Here is a 22797-nt window from a genome sequence, read left to right on the forward strand (position 1 = left end):
CCCGCCCCGAGGCGGTGCTAACCCGGCCCCCGCCCCTGGAGGGCACTTCCGGCGCAGCGGAATTCCGGGTGCGAGTGATCGCTGAGTCGGCCTCTGGTCTTGGAGGAGGCCCAATGAGTGCGGCGCCCCTGGTGGGCTACAGCAGCAGCAGCTCGGAGGATGAGGATGAGGCCAAGGCCGGGGCCCAGGCGCGGCCGGGGGCTGGAAGCTGCCCTCGGTAAGGAGCGAAGAAGTCTTTTGAGGGAGGGTGCTGGTTAGCGCGACACCCCGACGGGACCCGAGCGTCTGGGGGGAAGGGGCGATGGTGCGGGGCGGCTCTCCAGGATAGGACAAGAGAAGCAGCGGGAAAGGAGGATCCAGTGGACAGCCCTGGACAAAGCCCCAGAGTGCCCCCTCCTGGCTAGGCCAAGATTAGGAGGCAGGTAACATGCGCTCGGGTCCAGCCACCGCCTCTGGGGTGCACCACAACACCACCCCTGGGTCTGTTTCCTCATTCGGAGAGTGTTTTCTTTCATCCAGTAAATACTCATTGAGCACCCGCTCGGGGCCAGGCTCGGGACTGGGACATTCGGCAGTGAACAAAACCGTCGAAGCCTTTATTTCGTGGAGGTTCAGTTCTCAAGTGCCATGCCTGGTGCTTTGAAAAGCGCCTTTCAAGCAGTATCTGGGTTGATGTCACAATAGCTTTATCAGGTACACTTCACCGATGAGGAAACTGAGGCCCACACAGTGCACATGACCTGTTCAAGACCCCAAAGCTAAGAAGTGCTACTGCAGTTCAGTCTTGTCCAGTTAGGGAATGTGACCTCTGAACCACACACTGCTGCCTGCCCACTTGTCTCCCATGGAAACCATGCTCCCAGCTAAAGTCCGCCTCCTGGGGTTGGTGAGCGACCCGTGAGACAGCCCTGGGGAAAGAGCTCTGTGGTTATCTGGAAGCTGCTTACAGCACCTGGTGGGAAGTAGGTGCACACAGTCATCCCGTATAAGGGGTTACAACTTTTATATGTACAGCGGTAGAGAATTCTAGGAGGATAAATGTGCTCGTTTTCCTTTTTTCTCTTGCAGTGCCCAGAGCCCCCTTCCCAGCCAGAGGTTGCCAGTACCTGACAGTGTGCTGCACATGTTCCTGGGCACCGAAGAGGGGCCTGAAGATGACAGTGCAAAACATGGGGGCCGGGTGCGCACGTTCCCCCACGAGCGGGGCAACTGGGCCACCCACGTCTATGTGCCGTGTGAGTAGCGTGTAAAAGACGAGTGGCTGAGACTGATAGGTGCCTCTTGATGGGAGGAAGCTGGCCCCAACCAGAAGGAAGAAACCAGAAACCTCTGACATTGATGGTAGGAGAGAGATGGACTTAGCAGAGAGAGAACAAGTTTCAAGAATTGGGGAATTTTTCTGTAAACTTGGTTTCAGTTTCAAATTCATTGCCTGAAATATCTTTTATTAACCCTGGGTATGTTTTCTCACTCATGAGGAGGTGACCAAGGGAGGGTCTAGGACAGAGTGTGAAGGCCATCCCAGAGTGTGGCTGCAGCTGGCAGTTTATTTCTAAGAGGGCCCTAGATGTTCTGGGGTCACGTCCCCCTCTCCTCCCAGCCCTCATGAGTGAATGACAGGCAAAAAATGCCCAGGCTTTGGAGTCAGACCTTCCTTTACTACCCACTGCTCTGGGTACCCTTTAGTAAGCTATTGGACTTCTTAGAACCTCAGTTTCCTCATCTCTAAAATGGGGAACACGTATCTCCTAGGACTTTTGTGAAGATTGAGTCAGATCGTTTATGTCAGGCTCTTAGCACCATACACAGAGTAAGTGATGGCTCTTAGTATTTTGCATTAGATCAGGTCAACTCTTAGAACCTCCATTTCCCCATCCACAGAATGAGAACGATTCCTATACTGCCTACTCAGCAGGCCATTTGGACAAATCAAGTAACGCACTGGGTGTGAGCAGACTGTTAACCATGCAGCTCTAGTCATACATTTGATTAAAAAAAAAAAAGTGAACATACAATGGTGGTCATTGTAGTGATGTTTGTCTTTGTGAAAAATTAGGAGCATTCCAAGTGTTTATCAGGAGATTCTAAACATCTAATAGGAGGCCTGATAAAAAGTGCTGTTTGTGATTATGGATTAACTATGGGGCTGTAATCATGAGCTTGCCCTCTGCGCTGAGAGGAAGGCCATCCAGCATATCATGTTATATGAAGAAAGCCAGTGGAAGAACAGTTTGAATGGTACACTGTCATCTTTTCAACAAATAAAATACATACATTAGTACATACACTGAGAAAAGGCTGGGGAGGGGCCCCTGGGTGGCTCAGTCGGTTAGGCATCAACTTCGGCTCAGGTTATGATCTCACAGTTCATGAGTTCGAGCCCTGCGTTGGGCTCTGTGTTGACAGTGCAGAGCCTTCTTGGGATTCTCTCTCTCCCTCTCTCCCTGCTCATTCTCTCTCTCTCTCTCTCTCTCTCTCTCTCTCTCTCTCTCTCTCAAAAATAAGCATTTAAAATAAAATTAAAGCCTGGGGAGATAGGCATCCAGGTTTGGCAGTCTGGATACCTAGGGTAGTGATCTTGAAAGTGGGGTATATTCCCCTTGGGGGAGAGGTCAAGATGATCCATTTGGAAGAAAAATATTAGAACCTCTTTACATATTCCTTTTTTTCTCATCTCTTAAAATTTCTGTCCTTGGGGCACCTGGCTGGCTCTGTCAGAAGAGCACGCAGCTCAATCTTGGGGTTGTGAGTTCAAGCCCCTCATTGAGATTACTAAAAAAGAAAGAAAAATGCTTTATATAAATAAAATAAAATTTCTGTTCTTGAGAGTGTACATTTTACAACACACAATTTTGTAACATACATATTTGTAATTTAGTTATTTTTAATATTTGTGTATTTTTGAGAGAGAGAGAGAGCATGAGTGGGGGAGGGACAAAAAGAGAGGGAGACACAGAATCCGAAGCAGGCTCCAGGTTCTGAGCTGTCAGCACAGAGCCCAATGCGGGGCTCGAACTCACAAACTGTGAGATCGTGACCTGAGCCAAAATTAAGTCTACCACTTAACCGACTGAGCCACCCAGACACCCCTGCATATTTCCTTTTTCACTTAAATTCTTTACAGTGGGCATATGTGTATTACTTCCTTAACCATTAAATTATATTAAAGTTTTATTAAAATACATACAGCTAAGCTGCTCTCAAAGTCATTTCCTCCTAAAACGCAGAGTAACAAAGGCCTTCCTCTGCCTTCTGGGATTCTTCATTCAGTCACACCACCCTGGCTAAGAGAATGGCCCACCCTATCCGCTCTTCCCTCCAGATGAAGCCAAGGAGGAGTTCCTGGACCTGCTCGACATGTTGCTGCCCCGCGCACAGACTTACGTCCCCCGGCTGGTTCGGATGGAGGCGTTCCACCTCAGCCTGTCCCAGAGCGTGGTTCTGCGGCATCACTGGATCCTCCCCTTCGTGCAGGCTCTGAAAGACCGCATGGCCTCCTTCCAGGGGTGAGTGCCCAGTGTTTCATCTGCCTCTCACCTCCTCTCCACGCTCCTCTTCCTGTCCTCAGCTCCTGTGGGGGCCAGGTGTGGGGGGTACTACCCCAGCCGGCAGGCCAGACGTAAAGGTTAGAACGCTGCACATCTCCTGGAGCCGCCTGCCATATGCCTCATCGTGAGCAACCTTGGGCATGTGACCTAAGTTCTGGAAAACTCAAGTCCTTACCTGTGGGCAGGTCACAGGAGCGGTAGTGGCTGCCTCCAAGGGGACCTGTGAGCAGCATGGCACTTGGCGAAGGATCAGAACTGAACCCTGCCTCCGGTTTTGTCTGCCAGCCTAAGACGTTTTCTTCCTCACCTTTTCATATCTCTCTCCTCTTGTTACCAGAGAGCCTTTCCTCCTACCCTTGGGCAGCTCAAAGCCCTGCTCCTTCACTGGGGCTCCGCGATTTGGCGTCTCCCCCAGAGTTCCTCAGTCCCAGGGATCATCCCATGCTGTGGCGGCGCATACCCTTGTGCTTATTTCATTCATACCCAGTCATTGCCATGTCCATTTCCCTCTATGGAGCCAAGCGCCCGCAGGCCCAGGAATGCGATTTCCCTCTGAATCTCCTGCATCTCTCCTCCAGGTGCTCTGCTGACTGTAGGCATCAAGTGGATGTTTGCTGAGCCAATGAACAGGAGGAGAGAGGGATCCTCTAAATGTTGGTTCTGGAAGGAGCCTAAGAAGCCATCCAAGTGGTGGTTTTATTTGCAGAGCCTTTCTTAAATGAAGTGTTAACCAAAAGCCTCGTTGTGTAGATGGGCGAGAGAAGCACAGAAATCTAGCGCAAGCCTCACTCCCACAGTGCAGGAGGCCTTAGGCCCAGGGATTCCATAGATGCACTCTGCCCAGGTAGGGAACTGCCCATTTGGTTCAGCCCTTTCTGAGGGCCAGAAGAGGAAGGGAGGAGGTCAGCCTGAGAATCAGAACTAAAACTCCTCTCTCTGCCTCATTCGACTCCCTCCCCTGACCTTTTTTATTGTCACCACCAAATTTATTGAGCAATATGTATATTAGTCACTACTCTCTTGGTCACAGGTACCAGAAATCCAACCCAAAGTGGCTTAAACTGGAGGGGGAGGGGGAATTTATAGGCTGTTATAACTAAAAAGCTGAAAATAGTGCTGGCTTCATGTATGCGTGGATTGGGGTGACCAGCAGATGTCAGATGGCACCTGACTGTCACCATCTCTTAGCTCAGGCCCTCTCCACGTTGGGCTTCATTCTCACAAAGGCAAAGAAGGCTACCGGCAACTTGGGGCTGCTGGTCTACCAGCCTGGGGAGACAGCCCTTTTTTCTAATGGCTTCAGCAAAAGTCACGGGAATGACTTTGATTGGTCTGACTTGGCTAACATGCTCTCCATTTGTGAGTACAGTTAACAAAACCCTTTCCCCTTCTCCGTGAGAATGCTTCCGTTCCCCTGCTTCCAGCTCTGTTCTCTGGATAAAGGTGGAATGTCAGCTGTGTTTGGGGCCATGTTACTCGTGGTAAAAATGACCTGTTGGCACCCTGCATCTGGGCTGTGAAGACTGTGAGTGAACGAAACTTCTGGCAAGAAGCCGTGGCCCTGGGCTTCCCTGCATGCGGTGGTTCTTTGACTGGACAACTCCCTTTCTGGGACCTCTGGAAACTTGGCCCAAGGGCCATTACAAGAGATAATGGTCCCTGAGGGGGCACAGATGTACGTTATCCTCTTGCTTATTTTGGGACCAGATAATAGCGCCTAGATCACTGAGTTGGCTCCCCCTGATGCTCACCTGCTGGTGCATGGCATTTCCTACTTCGTGTGAGTTCAAGCCTCATGTTGAGTGTAGAGATTACTTTAAAGAAATAAAAAAGGAGCACCTGGGTGGCTCAGTCTGTTAAGCGTCAGACTTCGGCTCAGGTCATGATCTCATGGGTAGTGCGTTCAAGCTGCACATTAGGCTCTCTGCTGTCATCGCAGAGCCCACTCCAGATCCTGTGTATTTCTCTCTCTCTCCCTCTCTCTCAAAAATAAAAATAAATAAACATTAAAAATTTTTTAATAATAATAAATAAATAAAATATATTTGATAATTTCAAAAAGATATATTGGGGTGCCTCACTGGCTCAGTTGACTCTTGATCTCAGGGTTGTGAGTTCGAGCCCCACATTGGATGTAGAGATTACTTAAAAATAAAATCTTAAGGGTGCCCGTGTGGCACAGTCAGTTGAGCATCCAACTCTGGATTTCAGCTCAGGTCATGATCCCAGAGTGGTGGGACCAAGCCCCGAGTTGGGGTCCATGCTGAGAGTGGAACCTGCTTGGGATTCTGTCCCTCTCTCTCTCTCTCTCTCTCTCTCTCTCTCTCCCTGCCCCTCTCCCCTACTTGCATGCATGCTCTCTCTCTCTCAAATTAAAAAAAAAAATTAAAATCTTTTAAAAATAAATAAGATAAAATTTTTGCTAGCATCTGAGTGAAGCTATGTGTTAACTTTAACTGGGTGATCATGTAAGGTCTTATCTTGCTCTAATATTTTAGTGTTCAGTTATATCATCTGTATAATAGGGTAACAAAATGAAGTGTGAGATGAATTAACTGTATTTTCAAAATCCTCTTTTTTAAATATAAATTTTTTCTGATTTTTTAAAATTATTCTTTCTGAAATGTGGTCTTTCCTCTTCTAAATTCCAGATTCTTCTTTATTGCCAACCGGGTAAAGATCTATACCAACCAAGAGAAAACAAGGTGGGTCTGGCCTTGTCTGCCCCAATTTTTTCTTTGTTTATGCTTTAACCAACTCTATGACTATAAAAGCATCTGTTCCCAAATCTGAACCTTTCATTAAGAAAAATAACTAGAGGAACGTGAGGGGAGGGACAGAGGTAGAGAAAAACATCTTGGTAAAGTGAACAAAAGCCTGCCACTGGAAGAAAACCTGGGCCCCTGCCCAGCTCTATCTCCAGTTGAACGTTTAGCTCATACCTTCACCTCCGTGACCTCTCATTTCCACACTGTCACACGCCTGTCCTTGATACATCCATCAGTGGGCAGTCATGAAGCTTGAATGAGCCAACCGTGTTCCGTAAGTGGTGGAGTGGGTTGAAGCTGGGAGGTAATGGATTAGAGATAGTGACAGTAGGCAAGTCAACTAATAAGTTTTACTGAGGCCAGGAGGGGGGTGGCTGAAGATATAGGCTCACAGGAGGGTTTTTAAAGATGAGAGCATGTTGAGAGCTGAGGGGAGGGTAGCTGGCACCCAAGAGCCAAGGGTCCAGACTCAGGAGTGATGCGATGGCGGAGAGCAGGGCCACAGAAGCTTGGGGGTTGTAGACATGGCAGGGGGAGATGAAGCCGGTCCTGAAGGGTTGTGAGACCCTGGGGGAGGGTTACAGACAGAGGAAAGAGCCAGCCAGGAGATGGGGCAAGAACCTGTGGCCCCGACCTAACTGCTTTCTCTCACGTCCTCTGCCCCAGCGGGGATGGTTTATGTTCTCAGAGGCTGCATCTCATGCCCGTGTTGTCTCCACTTCTGCCTTCCCCAGGACGTTTGTTGGGCTCGAGGTCACCTCAGGGCATGCCCAGTTCCTGGACCTGGTTTCAGAGGTAGACAGAGTCATGGAGGAATTTGACCTCACTACTTTCTACCAGGTAACAGCCTTTTCTTCTCCACCAGCCCACCTAGAACTGGAATAAAACCATCCTTAAAGAAGCCCTTGTTGGAGGCAAACTGAAGCAAGCCCTCCAGAACTGGCCCATGTGAAGCGTCCCGAATGCCAGTCTTCAGGGGACACACCTCTGGGGGGGTTGAGGGGTCTGAGGTGTAATCAGGTGCAGCCCATGGAAAGTCCAACATTTCTTACAAATCTTTGTTATATCTCAGATATGCACAAGACTTACCCATTGTACTCCATATGGATCCGTGTTTATCTATTTTTTAAGAAGTAGTAATTCTCCCAAATTTTTTTTAGTAAAACTGACACACCAGGAAGAGTTGTAGCTTCACAGGCCTTCCTGCCCCTCGCCCTGTGCCCTCCAGGGGTACTTGAACTCCAAATGGAGTATCAGGTTTTTGAAGGGTTTGATACAGTCTTTTAAAACCATCCTGACGTATAGGAGCATGAGTGTCAGTGGAGATTATTAGTTATAACTTTAGACATTTTAGTTTTTGTCATTTCATCTTAGAAAGTATGTCACCTATTGAAATCTTTAGACAGAAAAAAGAGCTGGAGCCTGCGTTCTCTTCCATGTCCCAGATCTAATGACTCTGTGTAAAGGAAAGCCTCTCAGAACAGGACTGTCTTAGTCAGCTGAGGTCACCATAACAAAACACTGTAAATGGAATGGTTTAAACAACAGAAATTTATTTTCTCACAATTCTGGAGCCTAGAAGTCCACGATCAAGGTGCCATCATGGTCCATTTCTGGTGTGGACTCTCTTCCCAACTTGCAGACAGCTGTCTGCTCCCTTTGTCCTCATACAAAGGAAAGAGAGGAAGCCAGCTTTCTGCTCTCACACAGGCATGAACCCCATCATGAGCACCTCATTTTGATACCCTCCTCTAAACCTAATTATCTCCCAAAGGCCCCACCTCCAAATGCCATTACATTGGGGGTTAAGGCTTCAACATATGACTTGGGGATGGGGGTGGGGGGGAGGGACACAATTCAGCCCATAGCAAGCGCCAGCCCCGGGCTGTTTTCTCTATCAGCAGAGGGTGCTTGGGATCAACACTGAGGGTCTGGTCTCTCATGAAGCAGGCCAGGGATCTAGCAGGGATCCTGTGACAACACTGTGACAGACCTACGGTCACGTCCGGACCTGCCAAGGCATCCGGGTGACCGCCTACTCCCTGCTATTCCTCCACAGGACCCCTCCTTCCACATCAGTCTGGCCTGGTGTGTGGGTGACGCGCGTCTCCAGCTGGAAGGGCAGTGCCTGCGGGAGCTGCAGGTGAATTACCGCTACGGGAGCACAGAGGGTGCTGAGAGGGTGACGGGATGCATGCCGGGAGTGGCAGGGGAGCTGACGGGCCCTGAGGGTTAGGCATGCCAACCAGAATCCCTAGAAATAGCTGACTGGGGAGGGGGCCTCCTCACCTTTCCTTGCTGCTTGAAGGGCAGTCCCGTGGCTGCAGCACCTGGGAGCCGGTTAGCAATCCAGACTCTCTGGCCCCAACCCAGACCTAAGAAATCAGAATTGCCTTTGAACAAGATGTCTAGGCATTTGCGTGCACGTTAAAATTTGAGAAGCACGACCCTAGAACACTGGTCTGAGAGAATGCCAGAAGCCTCTCCCGAAGTCCTTGCCCCTCACCCAGAGGCCAAGGGCTTGGGTGCCCACAGGGGCCTGGCTCGTGTTGGAAATGAGTGAAACGTGCCAGGCGTAGGGAACGTCCACCCGGGGAGCTTTCGTATTTTGATAAGTAGGTGATGTATCTCACTTTGCCATCGGTGCCTTCAGAGTTGCTGATACACCACCTCCGGCAGAGGAGAGATCGGGGAAGGGCTGTCGTGTGGGAATGCGGACATAGTGTTGCTAGCACTTGTTTTTCAAGGGAGGCCAGAAGTCCAGATTTTTATGTGGAACTAATGTGTATTTTTTTAAAAAAAACATGTCGCAAGCCAAACAAAGCATGTGCAGGAGGGATACAGCCCCTGGGCCATCGTCAAGCAGCCACCTCTGCCCTTGGCCTAATCATGCTGTGGGGGCAAACAGCCCTGGTTTCAGGCTCCAGCAGATCCGACCCCAATTCCAGTTCTACTGGGTTCATAATCCGGGGCTCTGAGCACCCTTTTCCTCCTGTGCCAAGTTGGGGCGATAGGACTGACCTCACGAGATTACCGAAGCGCAGAGCCTAGAGCCTGCACGGCCCTCAGTCTCCCTCCACCAGGCCCAACCTCTGAAGGATTTGAGTAGGCTGGTCTGGCTTCCAGTGCCCTCTGGGTCCCCGGTTCCCTTTAACGTAACTGTCTTTTCTCGGCTCCCGGTGGAAGACAATTGTGGACGAGTTTGAAGACTCCGAGATGGTGCTGCGTGTGTACGCCGAGCAGGTCCGCTGCAAGTCTGGGCACAAGTTCTTCTCGATGCCTTTGAAGTGAGCACCAGAGGCCCTCGTCCCAGGCCCCTCTGCAGGCTGGGTGGAGATGGAAGAGCCTGCTCCAGTCCATGGGGACGCTCCCAGCCTCCCACTGGGGGGCCTGGCTGCGGTCTCTGGGTGCCCAGGTCCCTGGGGGCTGGTTCTCTCCTGGCCCTTCTGGGTCGCAGGTCCAGCGCTGGTACGTGTGGTCATTGTCAGGAACCACCAGTAGAGGGCAGCCTGGGCCTCCTAGTTCTAGGTCTGTGGACCTGCCCCGCACAAAAGAAAGCAGGGTGACCCGATGAGCCCGCCCAGACTCAGCCGGAATCCCCACTGCAGCCCCTCCAACAAATGGCCCCTCTCCCACACCCTTCCCCCTTCAGCTGTTTGGATTTTGATGCCCTTGGCCGCCACCAGGGCTTTTAAAACCATCATATCCTGGCTCTTCCCCACTCAAGCTAGACACAGGTGCTTGAATGGGTCTGTCACCCTCCCTCCTCGAGGCGTGTCACTTTTATTTATTTATTTATTTTTAGTCTCACCCCTCCTGTGCCAGCAGAGGGCATTTCAGGGCCAAGGTACAGAGTGCTAATTTGTGGTTCTACATCGGTTTTCTCCATTCCTGCCTCCCACTCGCCCCCAGCCAGGTGCCTGGGGAGACGTGAGCAGATGTTTCATTTTGGCCTGGCTGGTGGCTCTAAGCCAGGCCTCCAACGCTCTGTGACCTCTGGCTTCTCATCAGCTTTCCCAAAGAGGCAGAGAGGCGCCTTCCCCCAAAGTTCTCTTTCCGCTGCCTTCAGCTGCCTGCTGTGGGCTGCAGGCGTTCCGAGGGGGCCGTGGAGGTGGGGTCAGGGGGCACCCAGGGCCTTTATTTTTCATCAAGCCTTCACCAGAGCAAAAGGCCAGTCCTCCCTGGTTGTCACCTGGATCTTTGGTGATGGGTAAAGAGATATTTTTATGTGGTAGTCTTAAATTATGTTCAACAAATGAAAATTGCAATTTTAATTTTGGCTTTTGTCTGGGACTGCTTCTGTTCAACTAGGTGAAAAGAGGACTTTCCTCTGCCCCCACCTTCCCCAGCCTGCTTCATGGTGTGGAGGGACTCTTGGAAATCCGTTATGACTGCTAAGGTGGTTGTGAGAGGCATTGACAGAGCCTCAGTCAAACGACAGTGGGGTCACCCGGCCTGCTGGGCCTACAAGTAGCACAAACCACATCCGGCCCAGGGCTTGGCCTGTGGTGGGGGCTGCCACCCCTCGTCAGTGACATTGAGACCTGACACCGCTGTTAATGCAGCCCTTTCTAGGGTCATGTCATCTGTTCTCCCAGTGACAACCCGGAAAAGTAAGATGGGGAGGAATGACTCTTCCACTTGGACAGAGAAACAGTTTAAATGTCTTACCGCTGGTCCACCCTGACCTCGATTCTGCCCTGGGGCTCCTGGTCAGGACTGCTCTCCCTGTGCATACAACCCACTGCCCCCCCCCCCCCCCCCCCCCCCGCCACCACCACCCCAGGCCTGAGGCAAGGGGACCTGTCACTCTGGCTCCCGCTCTGCCTCCTGCACCTCCGGACTTTCCAAGGCAAGTTCCCCCTCAGTGCCCAGACACGCAGGAAATCCCATCCTGTGATTCCCCAACCCCACTGCACTGATCTGCTGATTCAACTCCGACTGCTCAGTCAGTGCTGGATTTTGAGGTCACACTGGAGAGACAGAAGCAGCCAGGCATCTTCCTGGCATGCAAGGAACACAGCGAATTTGCTGTGCAGCCAGCACTTACCGCTACCGGCTCTGTGTCTGGATGCTTAGGGTGAGGGGGCAAGCAGGGTGTGCAGAGCAGGATCCCCACTCCCGACTTCACACTTGTCAGACTGGGAAGTGCAAGCAGAGTCACCCGGTTTCCTGCACGTTCCGATTTCAACGTGGAAGCCAGCCTCTTTCAAGGCAGGCTCTGTGGGCACAGACCACCTGATTTTCCCCCATCTTGGGCACTGGCTCTCCCCAGGAGAGCCCCACCACCATTAACAAACCCAAGAGGACTGGCTGGGCTGGTCCCATGGGAGGATGTGGCCCGGATGGAATTACAGTAGGGCAACTTTGAGAAATGGGCCAAGATCAATAAAGGGCTCTTCAGTGGGGAATGGCAGGTGGTGGCAGAGGAAGGAAGTAGGAGACTCACTGAGGGGGGGAGGGTCGGCAGGCCGGGCAGGAGGCTGGGCAGAAGGCTGGGCGTCAGGGGCTTGGCGGGAGCCCAGACACTGAGTGTGCCTGCTGGAGCCGCCCGCTCACCAGCGCTCCGCTGACAGTGCAGAAGCAGCTGGGGCTCTTCCATAAGAGGAGATGTGCTTCGAAGACAGAAGACGAGACCGGCACAGGCCGGGGGCCACCCCTCCCCAGGCTGGCTCGGAATAGAGAGATTGCTCTTGATGGGGCTTTTATCACACCAGAGAGAGTGCAAAATCAACACATCTGGCCTCGGTGTCCTCAGATGTTCCCTGCAGGGCAGGGAAGTGATCATCGAGGCCTCCTTGGCCCATTTCCACCTGGCACTCTTGGCTCTCTCCACACGCCTCTCCAGACCACCCCAGCTTTGTTTCCAAGGAAGAGGGAAATTACCTCGGCTTGTTTGTTTATTCCTTGTCTTGGTACCAGGAGCCTGAAGGGCCCACGGTGGGTGGGGTTGGGGGTGGGGGGGCCTGGGCCTTGTTCCAACCCACAGCACCTTGCCTTTTTGAGGGACCACAGCCACTACCTGAGCCAGAACCTTCCTTGTACAAACGAGGAGGCAAACCCAAAGAGGGGAAACAGCTCGCTGAAGATTGCCTGGTAAATTAGTGCTTGGGCAGCCCTCAGGCCTGGCTTCTAATCCCCAGCTGTTTGAGACCCTCACAGCACCTCAGGGTCTCAGAGTGAAACTGTGCTATGAAACCACATGTCTGTGCTTTAATTCAAAAGTTTCCAAGAAAACAAAAGGAGTAGGGGGAGGTTCTAGATGAAATGATATTAGCAAAACGTGGGTAATGTTTAAAGCTGGGTGACTGGGGGTGCCTGGGTGGCTCTGTTGGTTAAGCATCCAACTTCAGCTCAGATCATGATCTTGTTAGTTGGTGAGTTCGAGCTCTGCATCAGGCTCTGTGCTGACAGTTCAGAGCCTGGAGTCTGCTTTGGATTATGTATGTGTGTCTCTCTCTGCCCCTCATCTGCTCACACTCTGTCTCTCTCTCTCTCAAAAATAAACATTAAAAAAAAAAAAAAAGCTGGGTGACTGAAGGCTAGGGCCCACATGGGTCTGTCCTGCCAGTCCCCTCAGGTCTTGGGTGCTGGCCAGATCTGATGGAACCACAGACCCATGTCATGGATAGAAGGACAAACCCACCTGGAAGCCCAGAGGTGCCTGTAGGGGCCAGAATCCAAATATCAGGAGCTTCAAGGTCTAGTCACAAGGGATGCCTCCTCCTTAAGTAGGATTTACCCCAGGAGAGGAACCTCCAACAGAGAAAAAACAATGACCAAGCTGTCTGGCTTCTAAGATGGTTCTTGGGCCCCTCTCTTTACTAAGAACTTCCTAAACTCAAACTCTTTTATTTTTTTAAAGATTTTTTTTTTTTTTTAAGTAATCTCTACACCCAACATGAGGCTTGAACTTACAATGTGAGTTGCATGCTCTATCTACTGAGCCAGCCAGGTGCCCCTCTAACCCTTCTTTTTTAATTGGTTGATTGGCAATAAATACAGTGAAAGATTGCAATGCATTCAGTTAAACCAAGAATAAGCCTGTTGTCCATTTCTGACGACCACTATACATTTCAGAGTAAAAACTTTAGAAATTTAGAGCATAGTACATGTATAGACCCGCTGAATCACTACACCTGAAGCTAATATAACATTGTGTCATTAACTATACTTCAACTTTTAAAACCATTTAGAAATCCATTTCTCAAAGGAGGGATCTCATAGAAAAGGGAGTAGAAATGGACACAATTGTCCCAGCCTTTTCCCTGAAGAACTAAGGCCTGTATGTGTACTTCCTGCTAGAATCTAGTTTTAGCAAGAAACCTGCAAAATCAGTTTAGTGAGAAATCCCCACCCTTGATAATCTGATCAAACTCCCCATCCCCACTACCCACCCCCCCCCCCCAAGTGATATCTGATCTTGGCCTGGCCTGCCTCAGCCAGAACCCACCCCAGACTTAATGTCTCCTTTTAGTAATTTTCCATCCACCAATGCCCCCCTCCCCACTTGCTCTTTGGTTATAAATTCTGCCTTGTTCTGGTTGTATTGGGAATTGAGCCCAGGTCTATACTGAAGTCTCTTCCCCTATTGCAATAGTTTGTTTTGTTGGTTTTGTTTGTCTGTTTGTTTTTCAGTAAAATCTATCTTCACTGCTTTAACTTCTATCCAATTCTGTTTCTCTTTAATGGTTTTTGGCGCTATGACCCAAATCTGAACTACCACTGGACTCTTAGACATGACAACTAGGCTTCGTGGTACACACAGAGACCTTTTGTCTCCAGTCTGTTTGCTGGTTTGGGTATTCGATGATGAATCCTACTCTAGAATCCACCACTCCAGATAAACGTCCCCTGAAGGGGGAGGACAGATTTTGATTCTCAGGATTCTGAATAAACTCTAGAAGCTGGGTCAGAGTCCCAACCAAGCAGCTGTTTGTAAGAAGCTGGGTTAGAGTCCTGGGTAAACAGAGGCTGGGTTAGTCCTAGGCTTTTCTGATTATAAAAGGCTAGATTCTGTAAGGAACAGAGGCTGGGTTAGAATCCCAGGGATTTCTGTTCATAAGTATAAAGTTCATTAATCAAGAACATAGGAGCTTTTGGGGCAGCTGGGTGGCCCAGTCAGTTAAGCGTCCAACTCGGTTTTGGCTCAGGTCATGATCTCACAGTTTGTGGGATCAAGCCCTGCGTTGGCCTCTGCACTGACAGCACAGAGTCTGCTTGGGACTCTGTCTCTGCTTCTCTCTCTACCCCTCCCTCACTCATGCTTTCTCTCCCTCTCTAAAAATAAACAAACATTAAAAAAAAAAGAAGAAGAAGAAGAAGGGGCACCTGGGTGACTCAGCTGAGCAGTCGACTTTGGCTCAGGCCATGATCTCACGGTTTGTGAGTTCAAGCCCCACATCAGGCTCTGTGCTGACAGCTCAGAGCCTGGAGCCTGCTTCGGATTCTGTGTGTGTGTGTCTCTCTCTCTGCCCCCAAATGCCTGCTCACTCTCTCTCTTTCTCTCTCTCTGTCTCTCAAAAAAATGAATAAATGTTTAAAAAAAAAAAAGAAGAAGAAGAAGAATATGGGAGCTTTTCAACCAACTGAAACCTCTCCTCAAACTCCTGCTGACTATATGCTTGTACAGCGGAATACTGTCCACTTTCTTTCTCATTAGCAAAACTTTACTAAAAACTCTCTTGAGCTACAATGGGCCCTCTGGGGGGCTCTTGGGACAGGACCAAATTAGTCCACCTAAGGGGAGCCCTAGGGCAAAAAGGAACAAAAGTCTCTGATGCACAATGGTCTGCTTTGTTCACTTGTATGAAGCTGAATAGCAACTAAGTGATTCAAACCTCATTCAAACTATAGAACTTCTTAAACAATATCTTCAGAAAATTTGTTCTGATTCGGTAAACCCCCTAGAACTCCTCACAGCACCGCCATTTTCCCCTCCTAGTTCTCCTTCATATCCATCATGCTCTCCCAAAATGTTCTTCACCAAGACCACCCCAGTCCTTCAATGCCCTGTAACTGTAAGGTGCACCCCCATCTCTTACGGAGGAAGGCAGGGTGCAACCAATTTAAACCTTTATCTCAGAATTAACATGTCATCTGTCATCGTCAAGGACTCTCTTAATTCCCAAAAGAAAAGGAAAAGATGTGTTGAATACTTTAGGATTGTTCTGGGAGCATGCTCTCCAGATTCCCTGGTTTACATCAACTTATCCACCTATCTTTTGGCCTGGCGGATGCCACCCCTCGGTTTGGAAAGGCCAAAGGAACACCCTACCTGAAGGCCATCAAGGGTCTCAGACTACCCCTAATCCCACTAGAAAATGAGGAAAGAAAAATTACTAGAAGCCACCCCTCAGGTCTCTCTCGCCAAAACTGATTGGTCATGTATTCAAAGTTATAAACAAAGAAACTAAATGTGCCTAATGATCACCATCAATCAGAGACAACATGGAAAGAGCACTCGGGGCTGGACCCGCCTTTCCAAACAGCCTCAGTTCTGGCCACAAGCTTTGGAAATGGTCTCAGACTAGAGCTCCATGACACATTCCAGAAAAATAATATTAACTGGTAAAAGGCAGACGTGTGTAAGTGCCAGACATTAGCCCAGCATTAAGAACATACTAGTTCAAAAACACTGGGAAATCCAGAAAGCAAGCTTATGGTATTACAGTTAAAACAGCCAGGAGGACCTGAAATTTTAAATCTACAGCAAATTCTGAAATCAGGATCTCCCTTTGATCAAAACGCTTGCTGAAATTGTAAGAAAAAAGGATGTTGGGTCTGGGAGTGCCAGGCTTCAAGAGGAGGGAAAAAGCCCAAGTCCCTTCCTCACCAGAAAACGCTGGACTCTCCTCCAGTGCCCTCAACTGCCACCAAACTCACAAGGAGAAATAACCCTCCACGTTAAAGGGCACTCACCACACTTCTCATTGACCCCCCCCCATGGCAACACATTCTACCCTTAGCACCACATTGTCCCCTGCCCCCCTTCCTCGGAGTCACCAAACTTTACCAATGGTGAGTTTTGATAATTTACCTCATAAACCGTCTCTGTCTCAACCCCTTAATATTTCCATGGGACCTCTTAAAGCTCAGCATTACTTTCTTCTCAGTTCTGCGGCCGCGAAGGCTGTTAGGAAGGAATCTTCTCATGAGGTGGGATATAAAAGTTTATCCTGCGCTGGAAGGACTCCTCCTACAGCTCCCTGACTCCTCCCCTTCACGTCTATGTCCCCTAATAGCTGTGTCTGACTTCCCTGGGGTCCTTTGCCCCCTTCAACTAATACCTATGTCACTGACTATTTAAATCAACTATTAGACAGGATTCCTTCTTCTTTATGGAAAAAAAACGAAAACAAAAACCAAAAAACCCCACAAAACTCCACTAATAGGGATGCATATAGATACAGAACCCCTTAAAGTAGAAATAGATCTTTCCATGCCCCTCCCCAGGATTCCTCAATATCACTTAAAGCTAGAAGGACATGAGGGTCCCCACCCAATAATCCAAGGTTTATTAGACAAAAAAAAAAAAAACTTCTAATCCCCACTTCTAATCCATGTAATACTCCCATTTGGGCCATTAAAAAAAACCAAACAAACCAAATAGGCAAAACTATCAGCCCAAGATCCAAGATCTGTCAATAAAACAGTTAAACCCAGATTTGTCTTGGTTCCTAATCCTAACACTATCCTGTCTGCTATTCCTTCCAACCCCTAATATTTCAGTCTTCAATTTGTGTTCCGCCTTGTTTAGAATTCCCCTTCGTAAGGAATCCGATACTTGTGTGCCTTCACCCGGGAAATAACCACCAATGTACCTGGACGGTTGTGCCCCAAGGCTTTGTGGAGGCTCCTAGTACTTCTCACACACCCCACATGGCAGTTTGAGGGAATAAAATTCCCAGAAGACTCCACCTTAATCCAGTATGTAGATGACTTCCTTCGACGTTCTGACAGTTAACCTTCTTAAGGCATTAGCAAGAAAGGGCCACAAAGTGGCTAAAGACAAACTTCAGCTATGCTCTTTGTGTGTCTGACATCTGGGTCATGGTGTTTCAGCTGTAGGGTAAAAACTATCTTCACAGACCAAGGCTCCCCTATGCGACATTTTCCTCTCCCTGAAAGAGGACGACAACTGATAGGTATTTTGGGTCTTGTGGGATATTGTAGGATGCAGATATACCTACCTTCTCTACGATTGCCTCACCCTTCTATGTCATGACTAAGGAGTCATCCTCAGACCCAGAAGTCTGGGGCCCCCTATCCAAAGATGCTTTTGGATAGGATTCTCTCTCTACTTTCATTTCCCACCTTTAGGCTTACCAATTACTCCCTGCCATTTTCTTTGTGCATGAACAAAAGGGTCATGCTCTCGGAGTGTTGTCCAAAAAGCATAATGGCCATGGAAGACCTCCACCCAGTGACTAAGACATATCCACCTTGCCTATGAGCCGTGGCTACAACCATCAAGTTTGTCCGACCTACCTCTGATTTAGCATTAGCTCATCTGCTCGACATACATGTTCCTCCTACTGCACAGACCCTATTGCTTGATGAAAACACATAGTACTTTTCTGCATCTTGACTTACCTCTTATGAAATCTTACTATTCTCTCTCTCTCACATCACCAAACATCACCATCAAAACCCTGCCACCTTTCTTCCCTTACCCACTAATGAGATGCCTCAAGATGGTGTCTTTAACACTAGTCCCTGGTCCCATCCTAGGTGAGATTAATCAGAACCCCCCACCCCCCCGCCCATCCCCGCCCCCCCCCACACATTAACCTTACTCTTCATTTCGATGGCTCCTACCTCTGGAAGGAGGATGTGGCCTTCTAGTCTGGATATGCAATCACTGATCAACATAAACCTCTAGAATACTGAGCCCTGCCAAATGTCAGATCAGCCCAGGTTGCTGAGTTAATTGCTCTTACTGTGGCTTGCATAAGAGCAGAAGGAATAAAGGTTAACATATACTTATGGCTACTATGCCCTTGGGGTAATACATGATTCAGGTATGCAAAACAGACGGGACTCCTGACAGCAGCCAATACCCCAGTCAAAAATGGACCCCAAATAGCAGGACTTCTAAAGGCATTGTTTTTTAGGTTGGTTTTTTTTTTAATGTTTATTTGTTTTTAAAAGTGAGAGAGAGAGACACACAGAGTGCAAGCAGGGGAGGGGCAGAGAGAGAGGGAGACACAGAATCTGAAGCAGGCTCCAGGCTCTGAGCTGTTGGCACAGAGCCTGACACAGGGCTCAAACTCACAAACCATGAGATCATGACCTGAGCTGAAGGCTGACGCTTACCGACTGAGCCACCCAGGCACCCCTAGAGGCATTGTTATTATCCCAGCAGATTACTATGGTAAAAACTGAGGGACACTGTACAGAAAATTCAGAGGAGACCTAAGGAAATAGATTGACTGATAAGTATGCTAAATCAGCAGTCTCCTCCCTGACCGCCCAAGAAATCCAAGCAGTCTCCAGGCCTTGGGACTACACCCTTGTATCCTCTTTGAGCACCTAGATCCCTGGTAGGATTATTCACCTTCCCTTGTGAGAGAGAAAACTATTTTAGGATGACTCCTAAGGAAATCATAAAAGAAATCCACATGGCCCAAAGGACAGCTTCAGACTCAGAAAGAATTGGATGGGGAAGAATTGGATATTTTAGCCATTCAGGTGGACTTTGGAAATACCAAGACGTCTGCTCCACAGGCCCCAAGTTTATCTCTTGAATCATTGTGTGTGGTTTAAACAACACAGCTCACATGGAAAGGGACAAAATACAGGATATAGTAGACAAACAGTGGTTTGGACTGTTTGGCTTTTATTTTGACCAAGCACTTGCCCCTTACCTCAACGGCCGGAAACATAAGCCTGGAAAAACCATAAAGGTGTGGCAATTAAAAAAAAAAAATTTGGGGGCGCCTGGGTGGCGCAGTCGGTTAAGCGTCCGACTTCAGCCAGGTCACGATCTCGCGGTCCGTGAGTTCGAGCCCCGCGTCGGGCTCTGGGCTGATGGCTCAGAGCCTGGAGCCTGTTTCAGATTCTGTGTCTCCCTCTCTCTCTGCCCCTCCCCCGTTCATGCTCTGTCTCTCTCTGTCCCAAAAATAAATAAACGTTGAAAAAAAAAATTTAAAAAAAAAATTTTTTTTTAAAGTTTGTTTATGTATTTATTTTGAGGGAGAGACAGCGTGAGCAGGGGAGGAGCACAGAGAGAGGGTTAGAGAGAGAATTCCAAGCAGGCCCCAGGCTGACACAGGGCCTGGCATCATCATGACCTTAGCCCATCACCCCAGAGGAAACCAAGAGTCTGAAGCTTACTGACTGAGCCACCCAGGTGCCCCTCCCCCGCCACCATTTTAAACCTTGCAACTAGGCATTCTGAGAAAACCCCACACCTGCTCCAGTCTATCCTCACAAGGGTCCTGTCCTTTCCATTGTAGTTTTATCACGGGCCCCTTTCTGAGAATGTACATTCATTGTCACACTTACCTAGCCATCACTGAGTCCAACATAACCTCCGCCTCAGCCACTACAGGGTTCCCTGGAGATCCCTCATATGAAAGAAAATGTCCCCAATGCTCCTCTTACCTAGTTTCTCAGAGGGAGCCCAACCACCATAAACCACCTCCAGACACATCTTTTTCCTCATCCTCAAAATTAGCATGCTTTGGTTATCCTCAGTGACCAGATAATTATTTCTATGACCACTGTCTAATTCCCGATGATTCTGATTTTTTCTGGGGAACCCAAGCTTATTGCGTGTTACCTGCCAACTGGGCCAGATCTTGCTACCTTGCCGATTTTTTTTTTTTAATTTTTTAAAATGTTTATTTATTTATTTTTTGAGAGAGAGAGAGAGAATGAGTGGGGGAGGGGCAGAGAGAGAGGGAGACACAGAATCTGAAGAAGCTCCAGGCTCCAAGCTGTCAGCACAGAGCCCGAGGCGGGGCTCAAACTCACCAACCATGAGATCCTGACCTGAGCTGAAGTCAGACGCTCAACCGCTCAACCGATTGAGCCACCCAGGCGCCTTGCTACCTTCCTGATCTTACCAATCTCTTCATCTTACTCTATTTCCTACAATCTCCTTGCATTCTTAAATTACCTCTAAAACAATCACCCCCTCCCTCAGGGTCACCTCACTCTTACTGTAAGAACAAGAGGTATTCATAACATTGCAGATCCCCCCATAGGTGAGCTCAGTTCCAGGGAAGGTGAGGTCACAAAAACAACTACAGAACTGGGCCTATGTTCCATCCAGGACCTCATGACTTTTTGGGGAGACGTTTGCCACTTTTGGGGTACCATCCCCAGAAATCTATCACCTGGCTCAAGAGGTTAGATTCAACAACAGAATCACCTATTCATTGCCACTGAAGCCATTCACCTTGTCCCTGGATAATCTCATCATGGGCTTCCCGATCAGTGACTAGCCAACTACAAGAAACCCAAGTGGGCTGTTCTCAACTTCAGTGCCCTCGATGTGACCCTGGCTACAGAAGGCGACACTTGCACAGTGGTCAGACACAACTACTACGCCTTCATCCCCAGCAATCTGCTTGACACCTTTGCCACAAGCAGGAAGGACCGAGAGGTGAATGAAGAAATGTTTCACTGTCACTGCACTCACACTGCCAAGGACAACAGGCACTGGGGCTTCTGGTAGATCTCTGAAGGTCTGTGAAGTTGGGTACACATACTGGTCCCGTCTCTAATCTTCATCTATTTGTCTTCAAGGTATCCCTCTCATTAAATGTCTTGTGGGTCATACAGGACAGGAGTTATCTATTGTCAGCAAGGCTCTAAACAAATAAAGGTGACCACATGAGGAAAGAAGAATTTCTAAGATTCTTTGCTTGACCAAATTTTTGTCAGGATCCCATGAACCCTCTTTCCAGTCAGGCCCTTCTGTGTACTTCCTTCTAGAATCAAGTTTTAGCAAGAATTCTGCTAAGTTAGTTTATCTAGAATTTTCCACCCTTGAGATCTTATCACACTCCCATCCCTACTACTCCCCAGGTAATATCTGATCACCCTGGCTGCCTTCAGCCAAACCCCCCAGACTCCACGTCTCCTTTTAGTCATCTCCCATCCACCAATCCCACCCCTTCCCATTCCACTTGCTCCTGGGCTATAAACTACCCCCTTGTTCTGGTTGTATTTGGAACTGGGTCCAGTTCTATACTGGAATCTCTCTTCTCCTATTGCAATAATTTTTTGAATAAAATCTATCTTTGCTAGTTTAACTTCTGTTTTCCTTCCCAGTGGTCTTTTTCTTCACCCGCAAGGTCTCTGAACAGGCCATTTGTAAGCTCAGCCAGATCTCTATCTGATCTGGGATCTGATCTGATCTGTCTGGTTCCTGGAGGTGAGGCCTGCTGGACCACCCTAGGGCTTACTCTAGAGAAACCTGCCCTCAGGTAAGGAAGGTTCCCATTTCCAGGGTGAGGAAGTGGCAGAGAGGGAAGGTCTCAGTCCCTGGGGCCAGTTTTAGGACTAAGACTGTCCTTGGTCTGGATTCGCAGCCTCTGGGGACTTTAGACCTCCAAGGCCCCGGCACCTCATGGTCTTCTGCAACCAAGCAGATCTCAAGCTGCTCCTGAAATAGAATGAAATCTAGCACTTTCAGCTCTGTGCTGTAGAAGTTTTGCCCACTGGCCCATCACCTTGAGGAACCACACTGTTACATTTCACTTGCACAAAACAGTGTCCTCTACTTGGACAGTTAATGTGTGGAAACAGCCCAAACATACCAACCCTCAGCCGCCCTTTGCCCCACATTCCAGATAAGGACATGGAGGCAGCAGGTAAATGGCAATGGTGAAAAGGGCAACTGCCTCCATCTGAAACCTGTGTTCTGTTGACCACACTGCCCAGGCAAGGTACCCAACCTCACCTGGTAACTTGAGGAGAGTCACTCACTCAAGGGCCAAAGACATCTTGAGGATTTGAAGAGACCTGGGGCCAACAAACCATTAGATTTTTATCTCCCCCCTCCACTTCCACCCCAAGACAGGACTCTTGGGTCCCTCTTTCCTGACCACCACAGCCTTATAGCCCCACACACCCGCCAGGTGGAAGAAAGAAGAGTCGTCCTTCCTCCTAGCTCCCTCTCTCTCTCTCTCTCTACGGGGTCGCTGGGGAGGAGGGGAGTGTCAAACCTGCTCTCCAAAAGCAAGGGTGGGAGTGACGGGGGCGGGCAGGCAAGGATCCCTTCCTTCCTGGAAGAGTAAAAGGGCCGCTGGTCCGACTCCACCTTCGGCACCTGCTGCAGAGAAGCCCCGGGCTGAGGTACCGCCCCCGGCCCCCGCCCGGGTCCGCGCGCAGAGAGAGCACTGGCCCTTTAAGAGCGGCGGCGGCCGCGGCGCGCGGGGAGGAGGGCTGGGAGCGCCCGGAGCTGCGCCGAACTCGCCGGGGACGTCGGGCGCCGGCTCCCTGGCTCGCTCACTCGCTCCGACCGG

At 49.3% G+C, this 22797-nt stretch overlaps 1 protein-coding gene and 1 long non-coding RNA gene across 2 annotated transcripts; one reads left to right on the forward strand and one right to left on the reverse strand.

The window, feature by feature from the left end:
* The first annotated feature begins 32 nt into the window (after positions 1-32).
* On the forward strand, positions 33-10595 carry USB1 (U6 snRNA biogenesis phosphodiesterase 1). Its single transcript, XM_043599317.1, has 7 exons — positions 33-217; positions 1069-1235; positions 3323-3506; positions 6200-6253; positions 7051-7156; positions 8376-8459; positions 9503-10595. Exons 1-7 carry the CDS (start codon positions 114-116, stop codon positions 9605-9607), a joined length of 804 nt encoding a protein of 267 aa, XP_043455252.1. The 5' UTR covers positions 33-113; the 3' UTR covers positions 9608-10595.
* LOC122494268 lies at positions 9767-22662 on the reverse strand. The gene is made up of 4 exons (XR_006300135.1): positions 22498-22662; positions 22233-22294; positions 20967-21138; positions 9767-9854 (listed from the first exon to the last, which is right to left on the reverse strand). It is a non-coding gene; the product is annotated as an uncharacterized LOC122494268 (long non-coding RNA).
* Between the last annotated feature and the right edge of the window lie 135 nt (positions 22663-22797).

Source organism: Prionailurus bengalensis, chromosome E2 (genome assembly GCF_016509475.1).
Source record: "Prionailurus bengalensis isolate Pbe53 chromosome E2, Fcat_Pben_1.1_paternal_pri, whole genome shotgun sequence".
Lineage (NCBI taxonomy): Eukaryota > Metazoa > Chordata > Mammalia > Carnivora > Felidae > Prionailurus > Prionailurus bengalensis.

What these genes read in the sequence shown, in the direction of transcription:
- USB1 (XM_043599317.1), top strand. Translation starts at nt 114, where the DNA reads ATGAGTGCGGCGCCCCTGGTGGGCTACAGCAGCAGCAGCTCGGAGGAT. An exon ending in CGCATGGCCTCCTTCCAGGG is followed by an intron (nt 3,507 to 6,199) that starts GTGAGTGCCCAG and finishes TCTAAATTCCAG; the next exon opens with ATTCTTCTTTATTGCCAACC. An exon ending in AGTGCCTGCGGGAGCTGCAG is followed by an intron (nt 8,460 to 9,502) that starts GTGAATTACCGC and finishes TCCCGGTGGAAG; the next exon opens with ACAATTGTGGACGAGTTTGA.